This window comes from Pelmatolapia mariae, linkage group LG15 (assembly GCF_036321145.2).
Source record: "Pelmatolapia mariae isolate MD_Pm_ZW linkage group LG15, Pm_UMD_F_2, whole genome shotgun sequence".
Classification (NCBI taxonomy): Eukaryota; Metazoa; Chordata; class Actinopteri; order Cichliformes; family Cichlidae; genus Pelmatolapia; species Pelmatolapia mariae.
The window spans coordinates 18926840-18954642 of NC_086240.1; the positions used below are offsets into that span (position 1 = coordinate 18926840).

Here is a 27803-nt window from a genome sequence, read left to right on the forward strand (position 1 = left end):
GAACAGAAAAAGTAACAGCATTTGGAGTCAGCACACTATTCTAACAAGTTGATAGGCTCTTTCTGTGTTGCAATGGGATTTATGCTCGCTGAGCACCTGTGTGTTTCTTGGAGATGCAAGAAATAGTTTGGAAAGGCCGAAACGTAGGACAACACGCGATCTCCTGCCTCTTCAATACCTTATATGGGCCACAGCCCATCAAACTATCGGCAGCGTATCACGATGAAGTCAGATGAGCGCTCGTGTTGCCTTCATATGTTGTAGGAAATTTGTCACATCTACTCAAATTAAGCCAGTAAATGAAAACAGTTGCGTATTTTCACAGCATACTACTACGAGTAGGTAATTATTAGTTAATCGCGGAAATGTCTGAAATTTGTGGCTTGTTGGACAAGAGCTTCTGTGCTTCTGATTTTTGGGGGGGAACATTATACACATTGTAAACTGCAGTTTGTGGTAAATAGCATACATTTCGTGACTTTACAGCATACAAGGAGTGTCCTCAAGGTAACTAGCTTTTGAACTACAGTTAATAATTACCTAATTTAGAATATAAATCATTACTGGATTTGTTTACGACCTAAATACTAGTGTTGTCTCCCAAAACAAAATATTGGTTGGGCTCTATTGTGAAGGGGTTTTTTTTGTTGTTGTGTTGTGTTTTGTTTTGTTTTAGAATACTTTGATCCTAAGGTAAAGACATCTTAGGACATCGGGTACAGATCTTTAAATTGCACCCACAGGTCAATTACAGCTGTGTGTACTTAAAAAACAGACTTGAACTTTTTATTCCTACAGGCTTACACTTAATGTGTGTGTGTGTGTGTGTGTGTGTGTGTGTGTGTGTGTGTGAGAGAGAGAGAGAGAGAGAGAGAGAGAGAGAGAGAGAGTGTGTGTGTGTGTGTGTGTGTGTGTGTGTGTGTGTGACAACTTCTATCTTATGTGTTTGCACAGTTTTTGTTCCTGGAGACATTGTAGAGCTTCGCACATGTGCTATATAAATAAACACTAACACTGCATTATCTTTACATGCATATTCTTACTAAGATAACTTGGTGATCTCATGCTTCTGTTTAATATTCTTATTTTTTTGAATATTAAACACCTTCACTCCGTTCGTTTTGCATCACTTTGTTGTTCCATTTCTAAAGGGTGGAGTTCTCCGAGCGCACTCTGAACGCAGCATCATTTTCCACCGGTGCCGATTCATCAGAAAGTCGTCCCTCACCTCATTACAAGCAAAAACAAGCCCAAGTAATCAGGTAAAATTCATATCCTTGTGTCGGTGTTATGTTCGCTTGTGTTACATCGTTTTCCATCATTTATTCCAACCGTTCATCGGTCTGAACAACTCCTCGCTCCCCTCTCAGCGGAGGATTTGTCGGATGTTAGAAGCTAATCATACCGGCGAGCTCACATCTGCCACTCAGAGGAGTCTTTTCTTTTGCACCTGAAGTCGCGTAAAGCATCGCCGAGCTGCTAATATTATTCAGCACTTGAGAATGACTGCACATCTCTGAAATAAATCAACTGCAAGAAGTATTTATTAGCAGGTTTGGCTAGCCGTGAGCGCTAATCCCTTACTTCCGCATTGATGAGTCCGCCCTGCTCGTGTTGGAGCTTGTTGCAGTGCTGCAGTCAGTCCTTCTTTTATATGTTGTACTCATACCGAGTGCCTTTATATGTGTCTGATATATATAATTAAATTGCATTTATTTATGGGTTTACTGGACTTTGAGCTTGTTTTCTTTTAATGAAAGTCCCCAAGCTCCAAAAACACCCTTCACAAAAGGAACAAAATTGAAAAAAACGCCTTTCTGATAATCCCAATTTCATGATTAGAACAAATGTTAAGACTTTTGTCTAAAATTAAAAAAAAAAAAATTGGAAAATTTGGCGCATATTTATTGACGAAATACAGCTCTTTAACTAACTTTAATTACTGCACTTGCTGTTGAATCTAGCCTTGTTTGTCCAAAGTCAGAAAATTCCTCTACTGGTGGATGATCACTCAATAAATCAGTCAGATTTTGTTCAGATGACATCAGGTATGTCGGTTTACAGTGCTACACGGATGTTTATTAGACAAAAAGTAAGTAATGTGTAATGGTAAGACCTTTAACGTAAAAAAAAAAAAAAAAAAAAAAAAATCAGATCTAAAATTACATTTAAAAATGGCCTGTAAGTACAATAGAAGACATTAGACAAAATAAAGTGCATCACAATGCACTTTAATGACTTTAATGTGCTTTAATGCACAATAATCTATAAGCTCTACTCAGTGATTTAATAATGTAAGCTAGATCAAATGTAATAAATCTACAGATTAGATCAAATGAGGAAAGTGTAAATAGAAATAAATTGTCTGTTTACCATATTCAATCAAAAGCTGGGCTGAAGATGTTTAAAGATTTCAACACTTCAGCTGCTCTCTCTTTCTCTACAGCAGACTGCTTCGTGACTCAGGGTGTAAAAGTTAAAAAATCTGCCTCCTCAGCTGTGTTGTTGTGGGCTTTGGAACTACTCACAGGATGTAGCATCCATACTGTGCCCTACGCACTGAGGATGTGAGACATGAATACTGGAGCAAGAAGACCATCAAGGGCTTTTAAAAACAAGTAAATAGATTTTAAAATCGATATAGGAGCTGACAGGCAGCCAAGTTTTATGTAGTCTGGCCAAACGCTCTGGCAGCAGATTTATAAATCAACCGTAATAATCTAAAGCACTGCAGTAGTCGAGCATGCTAGATGTAAAATTGTGCATCATTTTCTAATGAGGTGTATACTTTAGGTCTTGGTGGGAAAAAACAGATTTAAATAGACAAGTTGGGTCAGAATTGTGCGATATAGGTTTAATTGTTTAGTTTCATGTCTAGTGCACTCAAAACCGTGACGTCAGATTTAAAGCTAATGCAATTATTTGCATTTTGTTTCGCCTGCAGCAACAATGAATGTCTCCCATGAAATTGATTTGCTGGTTCAGGAGATCCAGCGACTCGGCAGTAAAAGTAAGTCAAAACTGTCATTGTATAATGCTGAATGACATGGTTTGCCTTGAAGTACTTTGATATATTATCCCATGAGCTTTAATAAACAACAATCATGCAGTCATCCAGTGTTGATTTGTGGTTCTGACCACTTCTAAAGCAGGAAACAAATAAACTCAGAGTTATGCCATTTGCAGCAGGGGTGTGTCAAGGTTTTTTGGAAACGGGGTGGCACTGCCATGTTTGTGGAGAGTGGCCTCGATAAACACGGCAGGTGTGTCCACTAGTTATTTTACAAGTACAGTTATGGTAGGAGTTTACATACACATAATAGGCATGAATGTCTGTAATTGTGGGATTGATTGAAATGATTTGGTACTTTAATTGGAATCAAGAATTAGGTTGTTTCATTTTATTTTGAAATTGAATTGAGATTGAAAATTGCTACAGTCATTTTAATTGTCTGCCCGAAGCTGTAACAATCGTTTAAATCTCTTATTTCAGACACTGATGGTAAATTTAGCGTAAAGTTCGGGGTCTTGTTTAATGACGACCGTTGTGCCAACATCTTCGAAGCGCTGGTGGGCACCCTGAAGGCCGCCAAGAAGAAGAAGGTGATCGATTTCCAGGGGGAGCTGCTTCTGCAGGGCGTCCACGACAACGTTGACGTCATCCTGCTCCAAGAATGAGAAGCCGGTGTTGGGATAGGACAGCCTTCTAGCAGCTGCGGGTCTTTCCTTCACAAGGCTCAGTATTTGAACTGAACTGCAATAACCAATCGGATTTGACCTAACAGTACACCGGCAGACTCAGCTGGCATGTCTACATAGGATTTTTTTTTTTTTTTTGCTTTCTATGTGACAAATTAAGTAGTGATTTTGACCACAGATCAGGAATATAATACTTTGTGCTAATGCATTCATTTGCCTCTCTACAGTTTATTATCATGACCCTAGATGACCCACAGGACAGCATGCTCACTAGATTTAGCAGCTTTAGCAAACTACTGTACACTTTTCATTTGCTCTCTCTAATTGTTTGTGACTGATACCAAGCTGCACTAGGCTAATCCTCCCTTTGGTAGTGGGAGTTACGACCTCATTACTTGGTAAGTGTAACTGCTTTAAAATCTTGTACAGCTCTGAGACAAAGGGTAGTGTGTGCTCTCCAACTGTGCCACCAAACGGCCGTTCCAGTAATTGTTTACACAAGACATGTCTACTACCTCTTATTTGACCAGGGCTTTTGGAAATTCAAGAACATCTCCGTGATAGAAACTAACTAAATGACAGCTCAAGTGCATTTAAAAAAAACAAAAAAAAAAAACACTTTTTTTTTTTGTACTGCGATGTGCTAAAGTCGCTTTTTATTCCATCTTTTTATACGTAGTCATTAGTGAAATTTCTCTGCTAAACAAGCTCCAAAAATTGCCTTTTCATAGAAATAGCTGATGAGCAATGGCGAATGTATTTTTTGTGCAGTTTTTATTAGTGTATAATTACAGGGTGATTGGTGCCAAATGCTAAAGGTGACTCAGGACCAAAACAAAGCAACCAAAATCTGTTTAACTATCGTGCTGTGGCTTAAATTAGAGATACAAAAGGTGCATTTGCAGTTTTGTTAGTTTCTTTAATTTTAGCACTGTTTTGTACTGTAGGTCAAACAAAACTTAGCAGACCAGGCATGACAACTCTTATATCAAAATTCAGCACTTGTAGGTGATTTATTCTGTTTTAGCCATTTTTGTTATCAGTTTTTCTGAAATATCATCAACAGCCATTCTTGGCCCACTATGGAGGCCCAAAGCAGTTCAAATTAATACAAAAACAACATTGTGAGTTAAGTAATTTCCTGAATAACTATTGATATGGTTGATTTAAAACAAAAAACAGATGTTTGAAATCAGCATGAAGTATTAATCAAATGGTAATTCCTTTTCATTTTGAGTTGAAGCAAAGGCAAGACACGTCTGGTTGTAAGCTAGCCCGCTTCTTTCTACTAATAAGAGAGTTTATTCTGACTGAAAATTTGGGAAAATATTATTCACAATATTCTTGTTTTACAACTGCATCACTCTTTCCCGTCGGTGTCGATGGACAGACAAGACACAGCCATGAAAAATTACATTTGCAAATCTTTACAGATAAATTCCTTTGTAAACTAAAATTGACAATATTAAAAAAATTAAACTGCTTATTATTGCTTATTAAATTTCATGTAATAAAGAAAGCAGGGTGAGTCAAAAAATTTTTTTATTCATAAGCAAAGTTTGGAACAGTAAAGGCTGATTTCCACAATTTATCTTAGTTAAGTCATTTAACTTAAATTAATATAGTTTTGAGCGCTTTGGGCCTCCATACATTTGGAAAATCTTGAAGCTGTTTGAATGTGTAACATCTTGTAGCTGACATCTCTTTAATAAAATCATATCCTTTTTTTTCTGTTTTAAAATTAGGCCTCCGTCATGTTATCATTCACATTTTTTTGCTTCTCATGATAAGAAGCTGGTTATCAGCCTTGTGGAACAACACCTGGTCTGCTAGTTTTGTAAGACCCATGTCACGTTCACTGCTGTTGTGTCAGCCTTGCTAAATATTTTGCATTCAGGTGTATTTGTTTAAGCTTGACTTGAAATGTGCATTTCTCTCTTTCTCAGTATCAATGGCACAAATGGATCCAACTTGATTATGAATGAAACTAAACTGTAACCTGATCACAGAAACGTGCTGCTTGCCATCCTGCTGATGCTCAGGTGTGAGTTTCGGGTGACTTTCGAAGCGCAAATGCAAATTACAAGCGAACGTTTGGCAGGAGGGAGAAAATAATGATCACTGCCGAGCCAATACCTCGAGCCATTTCTGTGAACAAGTGGGACGCCTGTGTGATGTGTTCAAGTGCGTGATTACTGTGTTTTGTATTGGCAATAACACATTCCTAGAAGAGGTTTCTGTTACTGTGGAATACATTCCAAGGAATAAAATCTTTACATGCGAAGCCTTGAAGCTTCTTTGTTGTTTGTCTCCTTGTGTGTTTTATGACTCTAGATGTTAAAGTGAGGAAGATACTCATCTAAGCGCTGTAATAAAAGATTGTGTAATGGTTTATGGCCCACTATGGTGTGGTGTGAGAATATTGTGGTAATGGCAGACTTATTAACATCATTATGAAAACATTTGTTGCTTGGGGTGTTGACTGTAAGCTGAATTATAGCATGATGGCTGCTGTTTCATAAATCATCTTTAGTCAGGTTTTACCAGCTTCGAGCAGTACCCTACAAGCAAGGTCTTTAAATTGTCTGCTTTATGAATGGAGTCTGGTTCCTGCTAATAACATATTCTCACTTCATTTCAATCAATCTTTTCGTTCATCCCGGTTGTAAATTATCTGATTTAATTACTTATATTGGTATACAGATTCAGCGAGTTACACATTTACTGCACCCTTGAATACTGTTTTGCTGTGAAGCTGCACATCAGTCTTTATGAGAAATCATCCAGACTTATGAAATAATTGGTATCCTGAATGAGGCAGTGATACTTCCCCACATGTATGTGGTGCTGATTACTTCCCATCTTCTTCTACCGTTCACTTTAGTGCCAACTGAGGCTGCCGCTTCATTTAAATAGTTAACCAGAGGCTGTGTAACGTGTGTGTGTGTGTGTTTTAATGATCACCATTTATGCTTATCTATGGAGATAAGTACACATTTACAATGCTATTCATAGCACTGATAGTTACTATTGTTCTGAACACTTCAATAGCAACTTGGAGAATAAACTTTCCCATAAACTGTAATCTTGAGTTGGCATAATTTTTTTTTTTTTAAATGAAGCATTAAGTGGGGAAATTTTGAGGATGGGTGATGACGCTGGAACACTGTCATAACAGCACTGTAGACAAATAAAAGTACTTTTATAATAAGGTATAACAAAGGTACTGACAAGTAACAAATTACTGTATTCTCCTAGCTTAGAAATAACACAGTTAATTTACTAATGCTATCACAGTCAGTCAAGAATCTGATTAATTTTTAAACTACTCGGCCACATGTGTCAAACTAAAGCATAGTTCTTTGCAAATGTAAATCTGGCCCACCAATTCATTCAAATTCTGAGAAACTGCAGCTAATTTGTAGTTTTTAGGGTTCTTTTCTGTGCATGTGGTTTCACACTGGAAAGGTGGGCTGTATGGTACATTTAAACTATTTATTTATTTTACTTATTTTGGTGAAATTCACCATAACCATGAAATGGTCAGATTCAGGCTTTTGCCTTTAAGAAAGATATTAAAAAAAAGATTCTTTATTTAGTTTTTAAAAATAAATAATGGCTAAATAAGATATGATAGGATAATTAGGGAAAAAATTAAATTAACAATAACAAGTATATAACAAATGGCTTGAGAAAGTTGAATGGTAGAGTACATAAGGCAATAGTATATAATGTGACATAAAACTATAGCTTAATGAAATTAAAAAAATCTTTAATTAAAATAAATACAGTACAGTAAAATAAGTATAGAGAAAGATATTATATAATAATACCATATGGTGTAAAGTTGAAGTAACTTTTAAGGCTTTGTTTTTCTAAGGCCTTTCTGTGAACTTTCTATGTAAGAAGGCTATATGGGGCATAAATCTGATATACCTGACTAAAAACCGAAACATGCCTTTAGAAGCAGCAAATTCCGAGCTTTCCCACGGGACGCAAACGCAGCCTAAATCGCTGACAGTCAACACTAGGGGGCGGGGTCCCGTGACGTCAGGGGGTGGAAGAGAACAGCAGAGCAGGAATCAAAACAAGAGACGGACACGCCTTCGCTCCTAAAGGTTATACCAGCTTATTTCTTAGACCTGCTGCACTAAATTCAACCCGCCGTGCAAGAAGAGGCCCAAAAGCATCACCACAAAGAGAAAAGCCCGCATTAAAAACAAAGCACTGCAAGGGTCCACTGCAGAAATGGAGTCCACAGAAATGTCAGACAGCGCTGACAGGAGCCGTTGATAGAGGTCGAAAATAACACTTGACACCCGAATCCTGTAAAATGCCCAACCAGAAGAGCAGCAAGGGAAAGAAAAGCAAACGCACGAACAGTAGCGGAGATGAGCAGGAAAATGGAGCCTGTGCGGCCGCAACAGGAGGCGCGGCCGCGGCGGCTGCACCCAGGAGCGAGCGCTCAAGTGGTAAGAGAGGAAACGGACGCAGATGTAGTGAAGTTTGGTGATGCTGCCTTCCTGCCAGGGGGGAAACCCTGTCTGTCTGTCTGTCTGTCTGCACGACTGTGACATACGTCCACTGCAACGGTGCAAATGTCTCGATCCCCCCCATCCACTTGTTCCTTACAGCTCAAGCCCAAACTTCGTTTAAAATGTGCGGCATTACGGTTCCGTGAATAGTGGCAAACATTGGGCCACATTTGTCGAGCACGATTTCAGGCCTTGCATAATTGTAGCTGTTGGAGTAGCTATTGCTCAACTGCGCTTAAATCGTGGTTGGGAAACTGATTTTTTATTATTTTTTAAAGGTCATCGGGGTTTGTGTGGGCACAGGACGATTGCCGAGGAGCAGGCAAAGCAGTTGAAATATTGCTGAAGTAGTAGGTGTTACTTAATGTGTCGGATTTAAGGCGAACTTGACAGCGGCTGTTGGTGTTTCTTAAGTCGATTGTGGTCGTAGTTTGTTATTGGCTTCAGAGGTGGATGATGGGAGAGAAACGAAATCGTGAAATTTATGAATGGAGTTCGGCTCCTCGGAACTCCTCTAGGAATAAAAGGGATTATCGCCCGTGAATGTGACGCGCAGTGCCGTCAAAAGCGTCCATAAGAGGTGTTAACGACACAGCGCGACCCTTCTTTTATTTCTTTGTCTGCACGTGCACGTCAATGATCGCGGGCTCTCTCGCAGGCCTCAGCTGTCTTTTCCTGACGGGCACCTTGTCCACAACAGTTTTTCGGTTGTGGCCTTCCTCCTCCAGGGTAATACTGACAGCTCACCGCTTGTGTGCGCACTCAAGTTCAAATGCAGCCCACACGGATATGGAGCTGCTGGAGGTGCGTGCATTCATACAAACTGTACAGATTAAACAAAGCTTGAGACTGGAAACCACTTCACAGCAAACCTCATCTTAACTGTCAGGTATTGCTAGTGCAGCATTAAACATCCAGTGACAACAGATTGTTCTTACGGTGTTATAAGACTAAGTAAAGCCCTGCTTTGACTGTTTTAAAAGGGAAAGCAAAGCACAATTCGGGATTTTTACCGTGTAACTCATCAGATAAACCTAACGTATATACTGTATAGGTAGTTAGTAATTACACTTATTTATTTTTTTAGTTCAGAGTGTAAAGTGCATGTTTGCAAAACCAGAAGGTAGGCGGTTCCAAGAGGGGTTTGGGCCTTTTAACAAAAAATTACCTTTTTGCTATCATCCATCTTTTGCAGCAGGTTTCCCCAGATGTGGATTAAGCCTGTTCCTGCACTAAAAAAGAAAATTCATTGAAGACCTTCACTGAAATAAGTTTATAGTCTAGGACTAGGTTTATGGTATGAAAGACGCCTTTAAATGGAAGTTACAAAATCTCTGCAAAGCTCTTGTTCTGCAGATGCTGAAGCCTGAACACACTTGTAGACACCAGAGTGATACACGGTGTTAAAAGTGGATTATTTTCTGCTGTGTGGTGAGTTAGAAACTGAAGAAGAAGAAGAAAGCCCTGCAATTGTACCGGAAAAGGAAGGAGGAAACTACTCCCCCCCCCCACGCACACCCACAGTGTATTATCATGAGCTACTCCTCTCATAGAGACCGTGTGGCCACATTTTGTTTGATTCACATCCAGATTTGAGAATTGGCATCCTGTGAATAGAGCTGCTCACAGGATGGCCTACTTGAATTTCATAAATAGATGCAGATGAGGCAGCAAGGACACCGAAAGCACCCGTTTAACATTTTCACCCCATGTTGTGTCTGTTTGCGATGAAGCTTAGGATGGAGAATCGGAGGGAAAATGTCACCCAAAATGCATTTGTGCTGAAGACATGAATAAATTGTTGCCTTTAGTATTTCAGCTGCACATAATGGTTGATTAAAATAAAATAAATAATAATAATAAAAATCCCAAAGTGGTGTATTCAGTTTGTGTGAAAGAAAACCCCACAACTCTCTTCAGTTTCTAAAAATTCAAGACACTGAAAAAGCTTTGGAGAAGCTGAAAGCATCATACGTGCAGTTTATGAAGGTAAAATTAGCTTCTAGGGTTTGCTGTTGTTTTGTTTACTCAATTTGAAGACTTCCTCTTAGGCTCTTGTACATTAAATGAATAGTAAAAGTTACCACTGGATTAACCAATGCTGTAGTTTAATGGTTAACTCATAATTAGAATTTCTCTGGAGGACAAAAGGTGCCAAACTAAAACAATTGAATTATTTGAAAAATTAAATGGGAAACCGAATAAGCTGGAGAGTCAAATAAGGAGGAAATTAAAAGAGCAAAAATACTATGTCACATTCTATAATATAAATAATGCCTACACATATATTAGTTAAGTAAATAGCAAATCAGAATGTTTATTAATACTTTTATTCATTTATCTTTAACTTTAGCTATTTCCAATCTTCATATTTTATTTTTATTTTATGTATTTTAGATTAACCGATTTATTGTTTGCAGTACTTGAGGTTTATTAGAAGAGTGAAAGAAATAAAATGTAGACAGAAAAGAGCAAAATCACCCTGATTTTGATTGGCTCAGTTACATTTGTTGTCAAATATCTGATAGGCGTAGATCAATGTCGTCATATAACATATATCAATCTTCAAAATAACATTTGAAGATTGACTTGAGAGGCGAGCCTGAGATGGTTTGCAGAAGAGGGATAGTGAGCATACTGGACAAAGGATGTTGAATGTGGAGCTGCCAGGTATGAGAAAAATAGGAGGATTAATTGATGTAGCGAAGGAGGACATGCAGAAGGTTGGTGTGATAGAAGAAGATGCTTGAGAAAAGGGGAGCTGGAGGAAGATGATCCGGTGTGGTGACCCTCAAAATGAGCAAAAAAAGATGTTCACATTTGGCTTCTTTCTTTGCAAAAATAGAGGTTAAACCTGCATTTGTGGATGGCATGATGAACTGTATCCCTGAATAATGATTTCTGGGGTAGTTCCTGAGCCAATGCAGAAACATGGTTGTTTTTAGCAAAGATTACAGTCATCAAATATTGATTTCCAGCCTTGTCTCTTGCACACAGAGATTTCTACAAATTCTGTATCTTTTGAAAATACTCAGTACTGTACATTATGAGATGTTCACACTTGTCACAGTTTTATGTTGAGGAACATTCTGAAATTGTTCCAGACACAGTAGACACACTTATTTGCAGAGTGGTGAACATCTGTCCATCTTTTACTTCTGAGAAACTCTCAAAGATGCTCTTTTTATACCCAGTCTTGTTACTGTCCTGTTGTGTTCCTCCAGGGGTTTCTCTTTGGTATCGTTTACTTTCCCCACCTTTTGTTGTCTCAGTTTAAACCTTTGATATGTTTTGTATGCTTTGTTGTGAATACGATATGGGTTTATGAGAATTGCAAATCATTGCGGTCTGGTTTCATCTACATTGTACACAGCTTTTAAACTTTTTATGAATTTGTGTTATAAATAAATTCTTTTCCCTCCTCTCTTCTCTCTGTTCATTCAGAGGTCCAGTGTGCAACCCCTCTCGGCTGCAGCCTGAGCCGTGCCATTGATCTGGAGAAGGACGACTGCCAGAGGGTTGTTTGCAACAGCGAGCTCTGCCCTTATGGCAACTGGATGCATCTACAGTGTTTCTACGAGTGGGAGAGCTCCATCCTTGTCCAGTTCAACTGCATCGGCCGTGCGCGGTCCTGGAATGAGAAGCAATGCAGACAAAACATGTGGACCAAGAAAGGCTACGACCTGGCCTTCAGGTTCTGCTCCTGCCGCTGTGGCCAGGGTCACCTGAAGAAGGACACCGACTGGTACCAGGTGAAACGCATGCAGGATGAGCGTAAGAAGAAGTCGTCGGAAAGGAGCTCAGGCAGGACTGGAGCCAGCGGAGGGGCTTCAGGGTCCGGGGATGGGTTTTTTGAGGAGCCCAAGAAAAGCAAACCACTTGGAGGAGCTGTAGGAGGAGCCAAACTAGCTAATAGGGCCTCTAGTCAGGAGATGCCTCGTAGACAATCAGTTGATCGACAGAACTCCACAGAGAGAGGTGGAGCAGCAGGAGGAGGGGGAGGAGGAGGATATGCAATAGGAGGGCCTTTACCTTTGGGGCCTCCTCAGAAATCTCCATGTGACTCCCCGGGACAGTCTCCTCCTACTGGCTTCACCTTCTCCCCCACTGCTGTTCTCGGATCGGGAGGTGGGGGAACAGGTATGCGGGGTTCCCGTCAGCTGGGAGAGTTCTTCAAATCAGCCGTCCACATGGACGCACAGAGGAAACACCTGCTGGTTGGGGGATCTCTTGGTCGGAGCGGAGGCTGCTCCCTGGGAGCCTCTGGCGGTGCAGCTGGTGCTCCTCACTTAGATGCAGGGTCTGTCCTGCCACTACAACTATCCTTTACCCTCCCGCTTCATCACCGGCTCACCTCTGGCAGTGTGGGTGATGGTAGCCACCCTCACCCGGTGCAGTTCCTGAGGAGGCTGGACCTCTCGGAACTCCTCACCCACATCCCGCGCCACAAGCTCAACACCTACCACGTCCGCATGGAAGATGATGCCCAGGCAGGCCAGGGAGAGGAGCTGCGCAGGTAGGGCTTTTGGGAAATGAAGTTTCTAAGGCTTAAAAAATGGCACAATAACGAAACTATTTCTTGCAACATTTCTTAAACATTAAACTTGTGACACAGTGAACACACGGTGAAAGTGATAAATCTGAAATGTTTATTTTGCATGCAAATCTTGAAACTAGAGCTGGGCGATATAAGATTTTTTCATATCATGATATGTTTTTTTCATTTCAGGCGATAACGATATATATCACGATATAAGCCAAATAACTATATTTGTAAGATTTAAATGTGCCGTTGCTCACAAGTAAAATGTGAAATAATTAGCAGCTTGTTTTGATTTAAATATTTATTTCCCATAATAAGTTCAACAGGGTAGATGTACTTAAGGAACATGAGACTTTTTCAGATAAATAAAGGCAAATATTGCAAACTACACAAAAGGCAGCCGCTAAAGCGTTTAAGTTTCAAAATAGAACAAACAAAACAGACTACTAAATTGTCAATTCCACTTAGAAACAAAATATTAATTCTAAAAATAAATCTTAGTTTGTTTTACAGAACAACAGACAAAATTGACTAACTTTTGTCAATATCAAATAAACTGAGAACTAAAAGGAAATTCTCATCTCTCCTTGTTGTATAGCTTAGCTTTTCAAACTGTTTTAAAATAAAGATGCTAACAGAACATTCTTTAAATACTAGGTGCACATCCAAGGTGCAACTATATATATATATAAAAACTTTAGTCTGACAAAAGCCTACACGTTGCAGGACAGGAAGACAAGTCTATCCACTGCTTCAGGCTTTAAAGCGGCCCTGTGGCAAGTCACAATATTACCCCCTGTACTGGTTGCGGGGATGCACAGGTAGCGCTTTGCCAGGCAGCTAACTCTTGGGAAAAAACACGCTACTCTGTTTTTTGTCAGACTTCAAATAGCCAAAATACCTCCACACTCTCAGTCTCTCCGGCATTGGAACCGTCATCTGTGTTGTCTTCGGTAACCTGGTCACCCAAGCTCTCGGTTGATTTTTCGCTAGTCAGCACACTCATTTCCTCCATTACCCGGCTGGCTGCTTCCCAAACAAATACACATGTGCGGCTTGGCACTTGTGCTGTACGTAACAAGTCACGTGATGTGACGCTGCGGCTGTGATTGGTTCGGCTCTGCGCTACTTAATTTGGATTGGCTGTTCTTTTTTTTTAAGAGAGGAAGAGAGAGAGAGAGAGAGAGATGAGGTCTATCCAATAGTTTAATTTTTCTATCGAGAAAAATTAATTTCACAATACATATCGTTATCGTTCTATCGCCCAGCTCTACTTGAAACTTTAAACATATTTTTTAATCAAAATGCTAAATAAAACTCAGAACTTTTAAACCTACCAGATGTGCCCATGCAATGCACGTGATTCACTGTCAGACAGGCCAGGTCCTATATTCATGTGCTTAGTACAGGTAAAGAACGAGCAGGCTGCACACAGAGCAGGTCGTCACATTCACAGCTGCTTGTGGCACATGTGGTTTTAATATATTGTAACTGCAGCATTTTGCAGTTATAACATCATATAACCACACAGCGGTTAAAGTTGCAATATAATTACAGCATTTGCACAGCACTCATTCATGTATACATTTACATGCAGTACTGTGCAAAAGTCTTAAACCGCCTCTCATTTCTTTATGTTTTGCTTCCAAGGAGCCAGACTTTCTTGTAAAGTGGTCATGAGCAGTCGTTACCTCTTCTTCTCTTTTAAAGTTTTTCTGTGGACACTGGCTGTTTTTTCACTGACTTTCAGTCCAGTCCTTGTACCTAATCATTTTCAGAGAAAGGCTTTTGTTTGTTTGTTTGTTCATTAAGCTTAATACTGAACTATGACTTGTTCAAATTTAAAATAGGCATCTAGCCCAGTGACCCAGTTGTGTCTACACACAATAGACGATTTAGGAAACACAAAATTTTTAAATGATATCTTTGTTACTAGCAGACTGTCATAAAAATGCATGATTTGTTCCAATTTATTTGAATCTATAAAAAAAATTCTAAGATAGTGCAGCTTGATAGGCATAAAGTATTACTTTTGAACAACAAACAGCTATTAGCTGAAAACTTGGCATATCACAGCATGGTGTGAAGTGTGTGCCTAAAAATATTGAGGAAAATGGACAAGTGGAGGTCAAAAAAAGAAGTGACAGGCCTAAAAACGTGGATATCTGAAATGATCTCAAAGGAATGGTGACTGTCAAGAAGCCATTCTTAGGGAAGGAAAACACAGAGAAGGCTGAGGTACTTCACAAGAGTGATGAATACAAATTTGAATTTGTATGCACTGAAGACATCAGGACAAAGGTGAAACACTGTGTCTACAGCCATCTGGAAAAACCAAGTGGTGGTGAGGATCTTGTTAAAATCGATGGAAATATAAATGCTGAATAGTTGTATCAGATTTTGATCTACCATCTGGATCCATCATCCTGAAAGTGTCTGATTGGCGACAGCTTGATAGAATTGTACAAACTCTGTTGAAATACATATTTATGTTTGCACGTCTTTCACTAAATCACTTTGTATATTTCCAATCTTCCTAACAAAATATAAAGAAATGAGCGGTGGCCAGAGACTTTTGCACAGTTCATTGTTCATATTCAGAAAAAAAAGCTTCTTAAAATAGATCTATGATATGGTTTTCTTTCCTCATATATACTTCCTCTATTATAATTCTCTACCTCCTCTAAACAGAGTGGCTTATCACTGTTTTTAGCAGAATTTTGACTGCATGCACTGATTAAAACAAAGAAATGATTGTTGATTTAGGTCACGAGATGCAGTGCCACAATCATTTCTGCTGATATCCTACATAGAAGAGCATGGCTGTCTCTGCCTGAACGTTCAGTGCAAGTGATTTGATGATGGTTCTTCTTACTGTGTCGCCACCCTGTAGGTTCATCCTGTCAGCTCTCAGTGCGAGCCAGAGAAACGTGGTCAACTGTGCACTGTGCCACCGGGCGCTGCCTGTATTTGAGCAGTTTCCTTTGGTGGATGGGACGCTGTTCCTCAGCCCTTCACGCCATGATGAGATTGAGTACGATGTGCCGTGCCACCTTCAAGGTCAGACATGGTTTTAACTGCATGGAATGGGGCCTGTGCTTAATTTGTGGAGGTAAATATTCATGCATGTAAGAGTCTGAGATGTATTATTTGAATTTTCTGAAATTTCTCTCAGCATTGAGCAGTCTGATTTTGAAGCATTCAAAACACACTTGAATGCTTGCGAACAGCAATCTGTCAGAACTTCTGCTTTTTCAGTGGTCGTCACGGTTGCTAACCATCAATTAATCAAGTGTATTTACAATGCCTGGCTAGAAGATAGACAGAAGATAGAAATAGCGGAAGTAGAGGACCTCGCAAGATTTGTTTCATCAGCTTATTTTGCCTTTAATGTATAGCGACAGGAGAGTTGAGGAAGGGGGGAATGACATCAGATTTGGTGAGGATGTACAGCCTGTGTACTGTACATGGGGGAGGGAGAATAGGGAAAAATATATAACAGAGGCTTTTAACCTCACCCATTTTCTATCAGATTTTTATTTAGTGGTGCAAATTGAATGAAACCTTTAAGTTTACACAGACCTTATTGTGATTAAGCTTCTGACTTGGGCAGTCAAACTCAAAAGTGAGCAAACAAATGTAATAAAGTCATAACACATCATGCAATCAGAATATTTAAAGTAAAAAAGATATTTAAACCTTTAAAGGAAATTAAACTGATCTGTGAATCATCTTGTTGTGTTCTCTGTATTTGGTTGTACTAAGTTTTCAAACTGATGAGAATAAGTTCTTCATTTGTTTTTATGTATTTGCATGTTTTTCTAAGTGGCAGCACACTGAGATCTCAGGGTCACCGCCTTGTTAAGACTACCACAGAGTACAACAACAGGACTGGCGCTAATCATGAAAAATGTATATTCTCAGTGGTTATAAATAAATTATTAGTGCATCATGATGCTCAATTATACATTCCTGCTCCTTTAAAGTGTTTTCAAACTGTGTTTTCCTTATATAAAGAGAAATTGATCCATCAGTAAGCCCAATATTCACTGTGTGAATAGACATGAAAGGTTTTCTGCTGGCTTCTGCACAGCCCTACATGAATGTGAATCAGCGTGAAGCTTCTTTGATGTGCTGGCCTCCAAGCTTTGATATGTATGTCCTTGATATGCATCAGTATGAAAGGCTTATTTATTCCATTTTTGCTGCTTTTTGTCAGGCAGAATTTAAATGTTGGTGAAGGAGTAGCTTAATTTGTGTCCAACAGATGTGAAAAAAAAATGAGTTCAGTTAAATTATACTAGCCATGATACTTTTCTATATTTGAGCTAAAAACAGAAGAAGTAAGAACCCCCCAGAAAGCATAATCATAACTCAGGCTTGAACTCTGTGGCAAAAACATGAAGAAGAAGCACTCAGAGAGTTCAAGCCTCCGCTAAGACAGCTCACTCTCTGGGCTGTATTTACTTTTAAGGGAATAGTGCAGTAAAAATGACATAAGGGCAGAGTGACAGGTGTTTACTTTGAGTACACAAACATTATGTAGGAGTAGGTAATGGATATTGATTTGTAAATGTTAAGTGAATAACTTGAGCTCATTATATAATATTATATTTCTACAGTATATTTCTAACTTATTGACTTTAAGATGTAACACTTTTTGGGGTCATCTTAAGAGGAAGGCAGATGTCAAACGTAAAAGTCAGGTCAGAGGTCAAATGTGACACGACATTTGGATGAAAACTATAATGTGATATTTAAAATCTATGCCAGTATCATTTTCTAAATGTTTGCCATTACAAGTATAGTCTTGTATAGATACAAGACATTTTATGAAGTCCAAAATAACACAATAATTAGAATCCCCATATATCATCCCCTACAGTGTATGTCTTTATATCGTCAGTACAAACAATAAAAGTAAAAAATTGTTTTAAATAGCTCTGTGCAGCATTATTATTCCTTTGGCCTTCAGAACAATCCACTGACCTTGAAGAAGAGGTCAGAGGTCAAATGTAACATTATATTTGAATTCTTTTTATGGTACTTTTTATATGTTGACAATACACTTCTGATTTTTTGACAATTTTTCACCAATAAATCATTAAGTTAACCCTGAAGACCTTGGCGGATGGAAGTTAAATTTTAACGGATTGTTAGCATGACCCCACTCTACACCAGTCCAAATGAGTTTTTTAGAATTAATTGAAAACTTTTTGAGCTATCATGTTTACAGACAGAAAGAATGCCACACAAATGCTGCAAAAAAAAAAAAGCCTCCTTGGCGGCGGTAATAAAATGACTCTGTATAATGCAGTGGAGTGGAAAAACACCAGAGCAACACACTCACAAGAAAAAGAATAATATTAAGCATTCATGAAGCAACGTAAAGGTCTGTATATACTGCAGGGATGTGACAGTGGACTTTTGAGGAGGGTTTTTGTTTTATTTTATTTTATTTTTTTAATGTATTATTAATTGTTCCTTTTGGTTCTTTCAACAGGCCGGCTGATGCACCTCTATGCCATCTGTGTGGACTGTCTAGAGGGCGTCCACAAGATTGTCTGCATCAAGTGCAAGTCACGCTGGGATGGGAGCTGGCACCAGCTGGGCACCATGTATACCTACGACATACTGGCTGCTTCACCGTGTTGCCAGGTAGAAACACCGAGGGGCATAGAAGAGCATGCTACTGACATAAATAGAAAAAAAGAAGAAGAAGAAGAACAGTAATTTGACAGACAAAAGAGATAAGAGCAAAAACCAAAGACTTTCCCCGTATTAGTAATTTCTGACAACAAATAGGTACAGTGACATGATGCTCTATCTCTGCTGGGTGTGTAAGCAGGTGTTTGCCAGGGTTATCCATTTATGAGGTGATAACAATTCAGTGTTGTGTTTACAGCTTTCTCCTCTGCCACTTTGAGCCAAAAAGTTAATTAAAAAAGCTCTAAACCAAATCTAGAGATTAAACAGCTGCAGCTCCCACAAAGCTGTGACCATGTTATCTGCAGATGCCAACATTTGCTCATGGACGCCAAAATAACTGTTAGCACCAATCTGACAAAAGTAGTACCTGTATCAGTAATCACTAAAGTTAAATGATTCAATACCAATTTAAAAAGTCACACAACGTATAACTCATTTTCTGAACTACTGACTCCACGTTGTTAATATAAAGTTTTGTTTGTCTGACTTGAAATTGGATTATTAAATCTTCCTTTCTGGGGTTAAATAATCTCAATAGAAGCTCCGCTTACCTGCTTTTTAGTGGAAATGGATTGTTTTTGGCTTTGCAAATTCAAATTTTATTGAACATACCTCCCAATGATAACTATGTTTTTGCAAAAAAAAAAAAAAAAAAAAACTTAAAATACACTGTTCTAAACTATTATGCACAACAGAGCTTCAAAACATTTTATTGGTTGTAAAGAACTGAAAATGGTCATTTGTTGAATTTGCAGCATTAGGAGGTCACATTTACTAAAAACCAAAAGCTATTTCAATCAAAAACAAAAGTCCTTCTTTGATATAACCTTCACAAGTCCTGCATCCATTGAACTTGTGAGTTTTTGGAGAGTTCCTGCTTGAATTTCTTTGCAAGATGTCAGAATAGCCTCCCACAGCTGCTGTTTTGATGTGAACTGCCTCCCACCCTCATAGATCTTTTGCTTGAGGATGGTCCAGAGGTTCTCAATAGGGTTGAGGTCAGGGGAGGATGGGGGCCACAGCATGAATTTCTCTCCTTTTATGCCCAGAGCGGCCAGTGCCACAGAGGTATTCTTTGCAGGATGAGATGGTGCATTGTCATGCATGAAGATAGGAAGAAAGTGGTCAGTCAGAAACTCTACATACCAGTAATTTGCAGAGATCATTTTCACACCTTCGGACACCCTAAAGGGGGCTACCAGCTCTCTCCCCATGATTCCGAACCTAACCCAGGGTTGCACGACACTCATTAGTTAAGAAGACTGCTTGAAAATGAATCTTGATGTATTTCTGCTTGTGGGAGATAGCATTTTAGCAGCTGCTCTCTTAATCTGATGAATTTGTCTGGCAGAAACCTTAATCATTAACCTGTCTGTGCTCTGAATCAGCCACAAAGTTCTTCACAGTACAATAATCTTGCTTAAGTTTTTGTGTCGTATTGAATGTATTCATACCTTGTCCAAGGCATTCTACTATTTGACACTTTTCTGCAGCAGAGAAATCCTTTTTTTCCCCATATTGCATGGAACCTGTGGCATGCTTAATAATTTGGAACATCCTTTTTAGCTAGTTTTCCTTTAATTGAGCTTGCCTGGCAAACTAATTATGACAGCTGTGTGAGATTCATATCAGTGATCCAAAGAGCCCCGAGACACAATACCATCCACAAGTTTAACTGAAAACAACAAACTAGATGTTTGCATAATTTGGAATGTGGTGTATAATATTTTTATTGCATTACCTGCATCTACAAAGTAGCTACCAAATAGCAAAAAAGCACAGCATTTGTTTGCTAATTGTAGTGCTTAATTTGTTACTTAATTTGTTACCAATTCATAGCAACAGCTATCCCAAGGCTCTAGAAATGTTAAGGCAATTTTAAACCCCAAAAGTTGGCAACATAGGGAACGAAAAACTCCCTTTTTAACAGAAAGAACCCTGCTGCAGAACCAAGATCAGGGAGCTACAGCCATCCGCTGCAAACTATTGGAGCATGAGGGGAAATAAAAAGGTGAAAAAAAAGGAGCGTAGAGACCGTGAATGACAAAATACAAAACACAAACTACAGGAGAGAGTAGACTGACGTTAATGTCATGAAATAGTGCCATGTAAACCAATGGGGAAAGAATTGCTCATTGCATCATGGAAAGTCCCCTAGCAGCCAGTTTGAGCCTGTCCTAACTATAAGCTTTATCAAAAAGGTGTTTGTCTCCTGAATCCACTGGAAGCTGGTTCCATGGAAGAAGAGCCTAATAGCTAGATAACCTACACTAGTCTAAAAATAGTGATCGTATTATAGTAGTAAAAGTGCATCCAGTCTGTTATCCAGTTTCACCGTCACTTTTTGCATGTAAAGACCCATTTAAAGCTGCTTGGACCCTTGAATTAACATGATTTTGTTACACTTAGATCCCAGGGAGTCACGAGTGAACCTCCATGCTGATATCTTGCCTTTTTCCAGCCTCAGTTGAGCCTCTTGTTTGCTGACCTGTGTCCTGTATGTCCTCAGGCCCGTCTCAACTGTAAGCACTGCGGGAAACCGGTGGTGGACGTTCGAGTAGGGATGCAGTATTTCTCCGAGTACAGCAACGTCCAGCAGTGCCCCCACTGCGGCAACCTGGACTATCACTTTGTTAAACCTTTCTCCTCCTACAAAGTTCTTGAGGCTTATTGACAAATGTTGCTCTTGCATGCTAGTTGAGCTGCTTTTTGTTTGTTTGTTTTTTTCTAACACAATCTAGGAAAGATTTTATTTTTTGGGGCCTTAAGGAGGCTTTTAAGTTCTCTCTCTTTTGATTTCATGATTTCAGTTTTTTTTAAATGTATAGGAAATGTATGATTCTAGTTAGAGAAAAGTTCCATGACAGTATCTCTGCGGTTAGAGATAAGTGTTGATAAAAGTGCTGCACTGACATTTAAGTCAAGCAAACACATTTATCCGTGACGAGTGAATGTATCTGTATGCCAAATTTACTTTTATTTTTTACCAAAAACAATCTTGAATAAAGCTGAGAGAGATAGACACTGGTGCTGGTTTGGTGTGCTCCTCTTTGTTAAAGCAGATTTTGATAAGAATATGTTCTATCTTGATTAAAAACGTCACTTCCTTTAAGGAGATGTGAAAACTTAGCTCCCTCATCATGCTCATCATTAGGCAGGTATAAGTTGTTTAAATGTGGAAAAGGGAAAAAAAGTAAATAAAATTTACACCTCTTACTCTATCTATGACAGATTCATCAGTTTATAAGTCTGGTATTACCATGTAGTATGTTCCTATCTGAGCTGTGAACATCTTAGAAAACTTGTACACTACATCCTGAGAGACCAACCTGATGTACACCGTGTCAACAACTTCCACATATTTTTTTCTCCCTTTTAAAAGGATTATGTTCTTCATGACTTTACTGAAGACTTGTAGAATGTCTGACAAGGAGCAGCCATGATGGAGGTCTTTGTTTTATATATATATATATAATTATTCCAGCGATAACTACAAATGTTAGGTGAAAATTGCAGGCAGTGGTTTCAGTGGACACTTTTCAGTAACATGACACTGGGCCTGTGTCATGTTAACACAGACCAGTTATAACACATATTTTTAACACTACTCTCATCTGACAACAAACACTGTCTGCATGCTGCCATCGCTCAAACATAAAATAACCATTTCTTGGTTAAATAAAAGCAACGTTGACTTACTGCACTACCGTGTGGTACAAACAGGTATTACATGAAAGTACAACTGGACCTCAGTTTGATTTCAGCTGATCTCACTTCAATATAGATTTTGGACATGAAGTCATTTCTTCACGTTGTGTTGATGGTTTTAGTGAGTTTTTGCAAATTTAAAATGACTTTTAAACTCAGACATTTAGAAAAAGTAATTTCAAGTTCCCGTCATAGCTTCACAATAAGAAAACATTGAAGACATGTTGATTTGCTCAAGGAGATCTTATAAATGAAGCCAGATGCAGATTCATCCTGGATCTGGAATGCTGCTGTGTACACATAACTTTAAGTCAAAACCTGCAGTTTTCAGCCTCTCAAAAATGCCCTTGATCCATTTATTCATAATACATCCATTTATCATGGATGTATAATTGTTTTTTTACTGTTGCATTTCTGCATTCTCACTGCTTTTGTCTGTCTAGGTTTGTTTCTCCCTCCGTTCATATTGCTTATTTTTGCTTTTATTGCAAGTGTTTCTTGCTGTATTAAGTCTTGTGTTTACCTTGTTGTTACCTTGTGTTTAAAGCTATTTTTATCTGTTTCGAATCGCTTTGTGTCTCTTTTTGATGTCTTTTTTAATGTCATTTTATGTCACTTTTGTGTTTATTTTACATGTACTTCTAGTCATTTTGCCTTTTGGTGGCTGCCTACGTGAAATATTTTGTGTATCTGGACATTTTGTGTGTTTGTATCTCATTATGTTTCTTCACTGTTATTTTGTTGTTTGCAGTTTTCTGTACAGTTATTTTGTGGCTCTGTTAAGCAATTTTGCGTTTGTGTTTGTGTCTACTTGGCCAAAGGTAACATGACCCCCTGGTCTTGTATCCCGTGGGACCTCCATGCCCTGGGTTATATACTTTTAAACTACAAAGTCTGATTGACGAAACAAGTTGTGGCATGTAGGCACAGACTCCAACTTGCTTTTGTGAAAAAGTTTTATTTCTGTCACATCAGTGCTGTGTGGACCCTTGTGTTGTGTCCGTGCTGCCAACAGAAGACGTTTCACTCTGAGCGGCCTCTGAAGTGGAGTTGGCAGGCTGTGTTTCTGCAGCCTTGTTCTTTCCTTTTTGTGACAGTTCCTTTGCTGAAGGCGGTCGGAGGATGCACACGGCTGCTTTGCCATCACGTATCACTTTTGGCCTGGAGACAAATCCCACCATTACTTCCATTTGTTCCACGATTTGCTCCAGAGTGGCATCCTGTGGAAAGAAAACACAAAGATGTTTCTGCATAAAAAGCTTTTAAGGGAGAAAAAAACCCCTAAATGCGAAAGTAATTTTTACTGGAATATGAGCTATACTGAGTTTTTACTGAGGATTTTACTTGCTCATATTTTACTTTAATGTTTTTGTTATAAACAGCCTTAAATTGCTGTGCAAAGTTTTTTTGAAGTAATTAAGCAAGACTTACATCTAAATATTTCTGAACCAATAACAGGAATTTAAAAAAAAATACATTAGCTTATTGCTAAATAAGCTCTTTACTGTATTTGAAACGACACAGGGGACTTCTCTGAGAAGCCAGAAATTAATCAAGCAAAACAATTAATCTCTAAAACTAATTTTTTTGTTCAGGAATACAATTTAATAATTGTAATTTGGCATCTTAATCAAATAATAGCGTGCTTTGCCCATTTCTTTGCTTTTTTGTGAAATAATGAATTTGAAAATTGACATAGTGGTGGATTAACCACTGCAACCATATATGTATATACATTTGTTATGTTATGTTATATTAGTCACAACTCAGACCCTTACTGAATAAAAGAATAATCAAGGAATTCGCTCAGGTTTATAGGCGTTCTTCCTCACCAGGTTAACTGCAGATTCACGACGTACTGCCCGCAGAGTGATCTTTACATGGTGTTTCTTTTCCAGCCAGCTCTCCACCTGCTTCAGCTTTGTGGTGAGGTCATGAGACGCTATGCCAACTGAAAAGCTGAGCTCCTTCACCTGCACAGGAACTGGAGGAGAAAAAACAACTATTTTTGGGCTTACAGCTGCTTGTCAACCTGTCACCCCAAAAGTTATGCTTTTCTAAAATCTATGACAATTTCAAGCAAAGGGCATGACTTTGGTGTAATGTAACTCTTTATTTGTTGGAACCGTCCTTAAACTGACCTAGGTAATGCCTCTTTTCTCATTTCTCAGTTTGTACATCCCCAGTTCCTTTCCTCACATCCTCTCCTGGAGCCTTATTTCCCCAGCGAGGATGAAGAAGGAATGCAAGGAGAGAGAACTGGCTGTGTGCCATGCCTCGTTAATATGTTCAAGGTGAAAACACTTCTGCAAAGGATAAACCTGAGCATCCTCAATTATAGCTCCTCTGCCTTACCTCCCCTGTCCTCTATCCTTCAGATACATTTTAGGAACTGAGACATCCTTCAACATAATGTCCGGGTTGAAGGCAGTAGGATAGAGAGGAATGAGTAACCATCTACCTGCTTTCGCTTTCTTCTTCTCCCGCATTTTTAGTTGCTCCTCGTGTATCTGTTTGCCGCTCATCAGCTGGTAGACTGGTGGGTCTTTGTGCTCACTGAGTAGCACTAACTTGAGACCCTCCTCATCCATCATTCTGATGACATCTGCACGGTGCATGACGCCCAGGTTCTCACCAGCTGCACTTATCACCTGTATCTGACGCTCAGGGATCTTACGGCCGATGCTGCTGATCGAGGCATTAGCTCGGGGATCTTGCTTTTTCTTCTTTGGCGCGGCTGGAGTTTGTTCTGTGTTGTGTACTTCAGTGGAGAAAGCAGACCGTCTCCAGGAGGCAGCGATGATATTACATCTTTTGCTGCATATTGTAAATCTTAAGGCTGGTGGCGTATACACGGGACTCCCACCACACACCGTTCTCACTGCATGGCTTAGCACCCATCTTACACAGCCTGCAGACATATCCTAAACCTTAAGAAAAAAAGAATGTGATTATTCGACAGTGCATTCACAATTTAAGAACTAATATCACAAAGCTCAACATCAAACACAATTTAAACATCAATAATTGTCTTTCAAGCGAAAAAAACGGTTTAATTATCCAGTTTTCATAATCGAGCCAGCCTCCATTCGAAAATAGTCAAATTAAATTTGCTTTGCTTGTTTTACTTTTACTTGTTACTGAACAAACCACACAAGTTACGAGTGAAAACACTTTCGGGGTCCCATCTGTCATTCGGGATACATCATTGTTTCATTGCTTGACTTTGGGCATTTTACACTGGGACGACGGATAGTCTGGCAAACTGGAATGCGATGGCAGTTAGAAAATCTTGATTATTTGTGAAGTATATAAGAGTGAATGTCTTTTAATGAGTGTGAAATTAGCACATAAGTGTCTGGTGTGTTACAGTTCACAGAGAAAGGAATGCACTTCGGGTTGGTTGTCATTAAGTGTCCTAGACAGAGCAGTTTGTCTTTGGAGCCAGCGGGTTACAAACATCACTGCATGCATTAATTAGAGAAGCGCAAGAATCCAGACAGAAACTAAACCTCCCCGTTTTATCTCCTGTAGTGCGTTTTTGCTACTCACTCGTGTCAGTGTCGTTTATTATTGCTCTCCGCATCAGGGTGACTACTGTAACTCCTTCCGCCATGCACTTCTTCGTTTACTTTGTCTCAAATAACTCCTATACTGCCCTCGTGAGGAAAACCTAGGACACTACACTCACTGGACAAGTCCTTGCTAACGCCGATGTTTCTATTTCTTTTGTTTTTGTAATGTCTAATAGCTTTGCTTATGTTGGTAAATGCACTGTAGTGAACTGGATTTATGAGGCTGTTGCACCTTCTCCCTTTTTGACAGATTATAGGGGAAAAAGTCACAACAGTAACAACAGTGTAAATTCCTACAATCACCTTTTGGCAAATACTTTTTTGGCAGCTGATCATTTTCCATGATGTGACTCTCCCGTTCCACTGCATCCTAAATGTGCTCTGTTGGAATGAAATCTGGTGGTTATGGAGGCCATCTGAGTACAGTGAACCCTCCGTCATGTTCAAGAAACCATTGTGAGAATACTGAAACCTTGCAATATGCTGGAAGCAGTCATTAGAAGATGGTTACAGTGTGGTCACAAAGAGATGGCCATGGTTAGCAACAATACCCAAGGTCGGCTGTGGTGTTTAAAGAATGCTTGATTGGTACTAAGGGCCCTTTAGTGCGCCAAGAAAATGTTCCCCACACACTACACGACCAGCTGCTGTAGCCTGTCTGTTTTTGGTGTGATGTGTTGTATGTTCAAAGATGCTCTTCTGCTGCAACCAGTGGTTATTTCAGTTACTGCTGCCTTCCTATCAAATCAAAGTGATGTTATTTTCTTCTGCAAATTAGTAAATCTAAATATAGTTTTAATTGAATATGAGAAAATATTTTTGTGATGTTATGTGCTAAGTTGAAGGCATTGTATAAGTTTTTGTTGTTCAAATTTAGATTATGAGGAAATGATTAAGATGTAACCCTAAGGGGGTAGGGCTAAATAAGTATATACTTCTGCCTACTACTTTTCAAACAACTGTATGGAATTGTATTATGAAATGTTGGTGAACGTATATGTTTGAAATAAAAATGAACTGAACTGAGCTGTTTTAGAAGTTAGAAGTTTCTGGAATAATCTGACCAGCCTGTCTGGGACCAACAGCCATGCCATGTTTAAAGTCACTTAAATCACCTTTGTTTCCCATTCTGATGCTCAGTTTGATTCAGTGTTAGAATTTTTGCCACCATCTACTAGAGGCTGACTAAAGTGTGGAACCAGTCTAAGGAGTTTGATTATAGTTTTAGTGAATTTATATGTGACTTGGCAGTAACAGATGTATGCCTGTGTGATGCACTCATACAGTCTATGGATGCAGTTTGCTAATAAAGCTTGCCAGTTTTAGAACTCAAACATGGACCACATAAAAAAATGTACCCTTGCTTTCAGGTAAAATCAATCCAAATTTACTTAAAACTGCTTTTTTTTAAAAAAAAAAAATTGCCAACAGGGGAAGAGTCCTGTGGTTACAAAAGACTAAAGAGAAAATGGCCTTTGGCTCATTTGCTTTGTTCTAGAGTAAACACCTTTGCTGATAAGCTTATAGGCTCAAATACTAGTGTCAAATTTTACTGATTAAAACATGGTGTGCATTTTATTATTGGTCCTCATTATTGATAGAGAGGCGGTTACAAATACAAATTTTATTTGTCACATACACAGTACAACATACAGTGAACTGCAGGCAGGCTGCGCCTCTCCAGGGCTGGTTTTTAGCATGGTGGGAATCAAACAGGTGTGTATCTTACCACTACACTATCCAGCTGCTATAAAGTAAGTGGTTCCACTGGGGCTCGAACCCAGGACCTTCTGCGTGTAAAGCAGACGTGATAACCGCTACACTATGGATCCAGGGGTAATTGTTTGCTACTGATTTTTGCTGTTAACCAATGAGTGTGTTTCACACTGAGATCGGTCCCAAGCCTCTGACTTACATTAATGTGCAAGAATACATCTTCCCTTGGTCGCTCATCCACATTCTACTGTGCATGCATGGAATAATATGTCTTCTATTTAGTGTAATAACAATTTCATATCTGTCCATGTGAGTGTT

The 27803-nt window shown here is 39.1% G+C and overlaps 3 protein-coding genes and 1 non-coding gene across 6 annotated transcripts; 2 read left to right on the top strand and 2 right to left on the bottom strand.

Annotated features, from left to right (window-relative positions):
• The first annotated feature begins 1169 nt into the window (after window positions 1-1169).
• abracl (ABRA C-terminal like) lies at window positions 1170-5976 on the top strand. 2 transcript variants are annotated; one of them, XR_010096349.1, is made up of 4 exons: window positions 1170-1262; window positions 2945-3010; window positions 3494-4097; window positions 5646-5976. XR_010096349.1 is itself a non-coding variant. In XM_063495372.1 (3 exons), the coding sequence occupies exons 2-3, from the start codon at window positions 2950-2952 to the stop codon at window positions 3676-3678; spliced, it is 246 nt and encodes an 81-aa protein (XP_063351442.1). In that variant the 5' UTR covers window positions 1170-1262; window positions 2945-2949; the 3' UTR covers window positions 3679-5976. The 2 variants fall into 2 exon arrangements, 1 of the variants encoding a protein (XP_063351442.1); XM_063495372.1 differs by having other exon boundaries at window positions 3494-5976.
• A 1789-nt stretch (window positions 5977-7765) lies between these two features.
• Window positions 7766-21510, top strand: heca (hdc homolog, cell cycle regulator). Of its 2 annotated transcripts, XM_063496201.1 has the most exons (5): window positions 7766-8171; window positions 11679-12750; window positions 15671-15837; window positions 18281-18435; window positions 20996-21510. In XM_063496201.1, exons 1-5 carry the CDS (start codon window positions 8033-8035, stop codon window positions 21158-21160), a joined length of 1698 nt encoding a protein of 565 aa, XP_063352271.1. In that variant the 5' UTR covers window positions 7766-8032; the 3' UTR covers window positions 21161-21510. The 2 variants fall into 2 exon arrangements, with proteins under 2 accessions (XP_063352271.1, XP_063352272.1); XM_063496202.1 differs by lacking the exon at window positions 20996-21510 and having other exon boundaries at window positions 15671-15889; window positions 18281-18387.
• A 1605-nt stretch (window positions 21511-23115) lies between these two features.
• mtif3 (mitochondrial translational initiation factor 3) lies at window positions 23116-25827 on the bottom strand. The gene is made up of 4 exons (XM_063495567.1): window positions 25747-25827; window positions 24656-25124; window positions 24027-24178; window positions 23116-23414 (listed from the first exon to the last, which is right to left on the bottom strand). Exons 2-4 carry the CDS (start codon window positions 25113-25115, stop codon window positions 23166-23168), a joined length of 861 nt encoding a protein of 286 aa, XP_063351637.1. The 5' UTR covers window positions 25116-25124; window positions 25747-25827; the 3' UTR covers window positions 23116-23165.
• Window positions 25828-27528: 1701 nt separating this feature from the next.
• trnav-uac (transfer RNA valine (anticodon UAC)) lies at window positions 27529-27601 on the bottom strand. The gene has a single exon. It is a non-coding gene; the product is annotated as a tRNA-Val (tRNA).
• Window positions 27602-27803: the final 202 nt, after the last annotated feature.

Excerpts from the sequence above, each read along its gene's own strand:
- abracl (XM_063495372.1), top strand. The coding sequence starts at position 2,950 with ATGAATGTCTCCCATGAAATTGATTTGCTGGTTCAGGAGATCCAGCGA. Across the intron at positions 3,011-3,493 it reads CCAGCGACTCGGCAGTAAAA|ACACTGATGGTAAATTTAGC; the intron begins GTAAGTCAAAAC and ends CTCTTATTTCAG.
- heca (XM_063496201.1), top strand. The coding sequence starts at position 8,033 with ATGCCCAACCAGAAGAGCAGCAAGGGAAAGAAAAGCAAACGCACGAAC. Across the intron at positions 12,751-15,670 it reads CAGGGAGAGGAGCTGCGCAG|GTTCATCCTGTCAGCTCTCA; the intron begins GTAGGGCTTTTG and ends GCCACCCTGTAG. Across the intron at positions 18,436-20,995 it reads CTGCTTCACCGTGTTGCCAG|GCCCGTCTCAACTGTAAGCA; the intron begins GTAGAAACACCG and ends GTATGTCCTCAG.
- mtif3 (XM_063495567.1), bottom strand. The coding sequence starts at position 25,115 with ATGTCTGCAGGCTGTGTAAGATGGGTGCTAAGCCATGCAGTGAGAACG. Across the intron at positions 24,179-24,655 it reads GAAGAAGAAAGCGAAAGCAG|TTCCTGTGCAGGTGAAGGAG; the intron begins GTAGATGGTTAC and ends TTTCTCCTCCAG. Across the intron at positions 23,415-24,026 it reads GTGAATCTGCAGTTAACCTG|GATGCCACTCTGGAGCAAAT; the intron begins GTGAGGAAGAAC and ends TTCTTTCCACAG.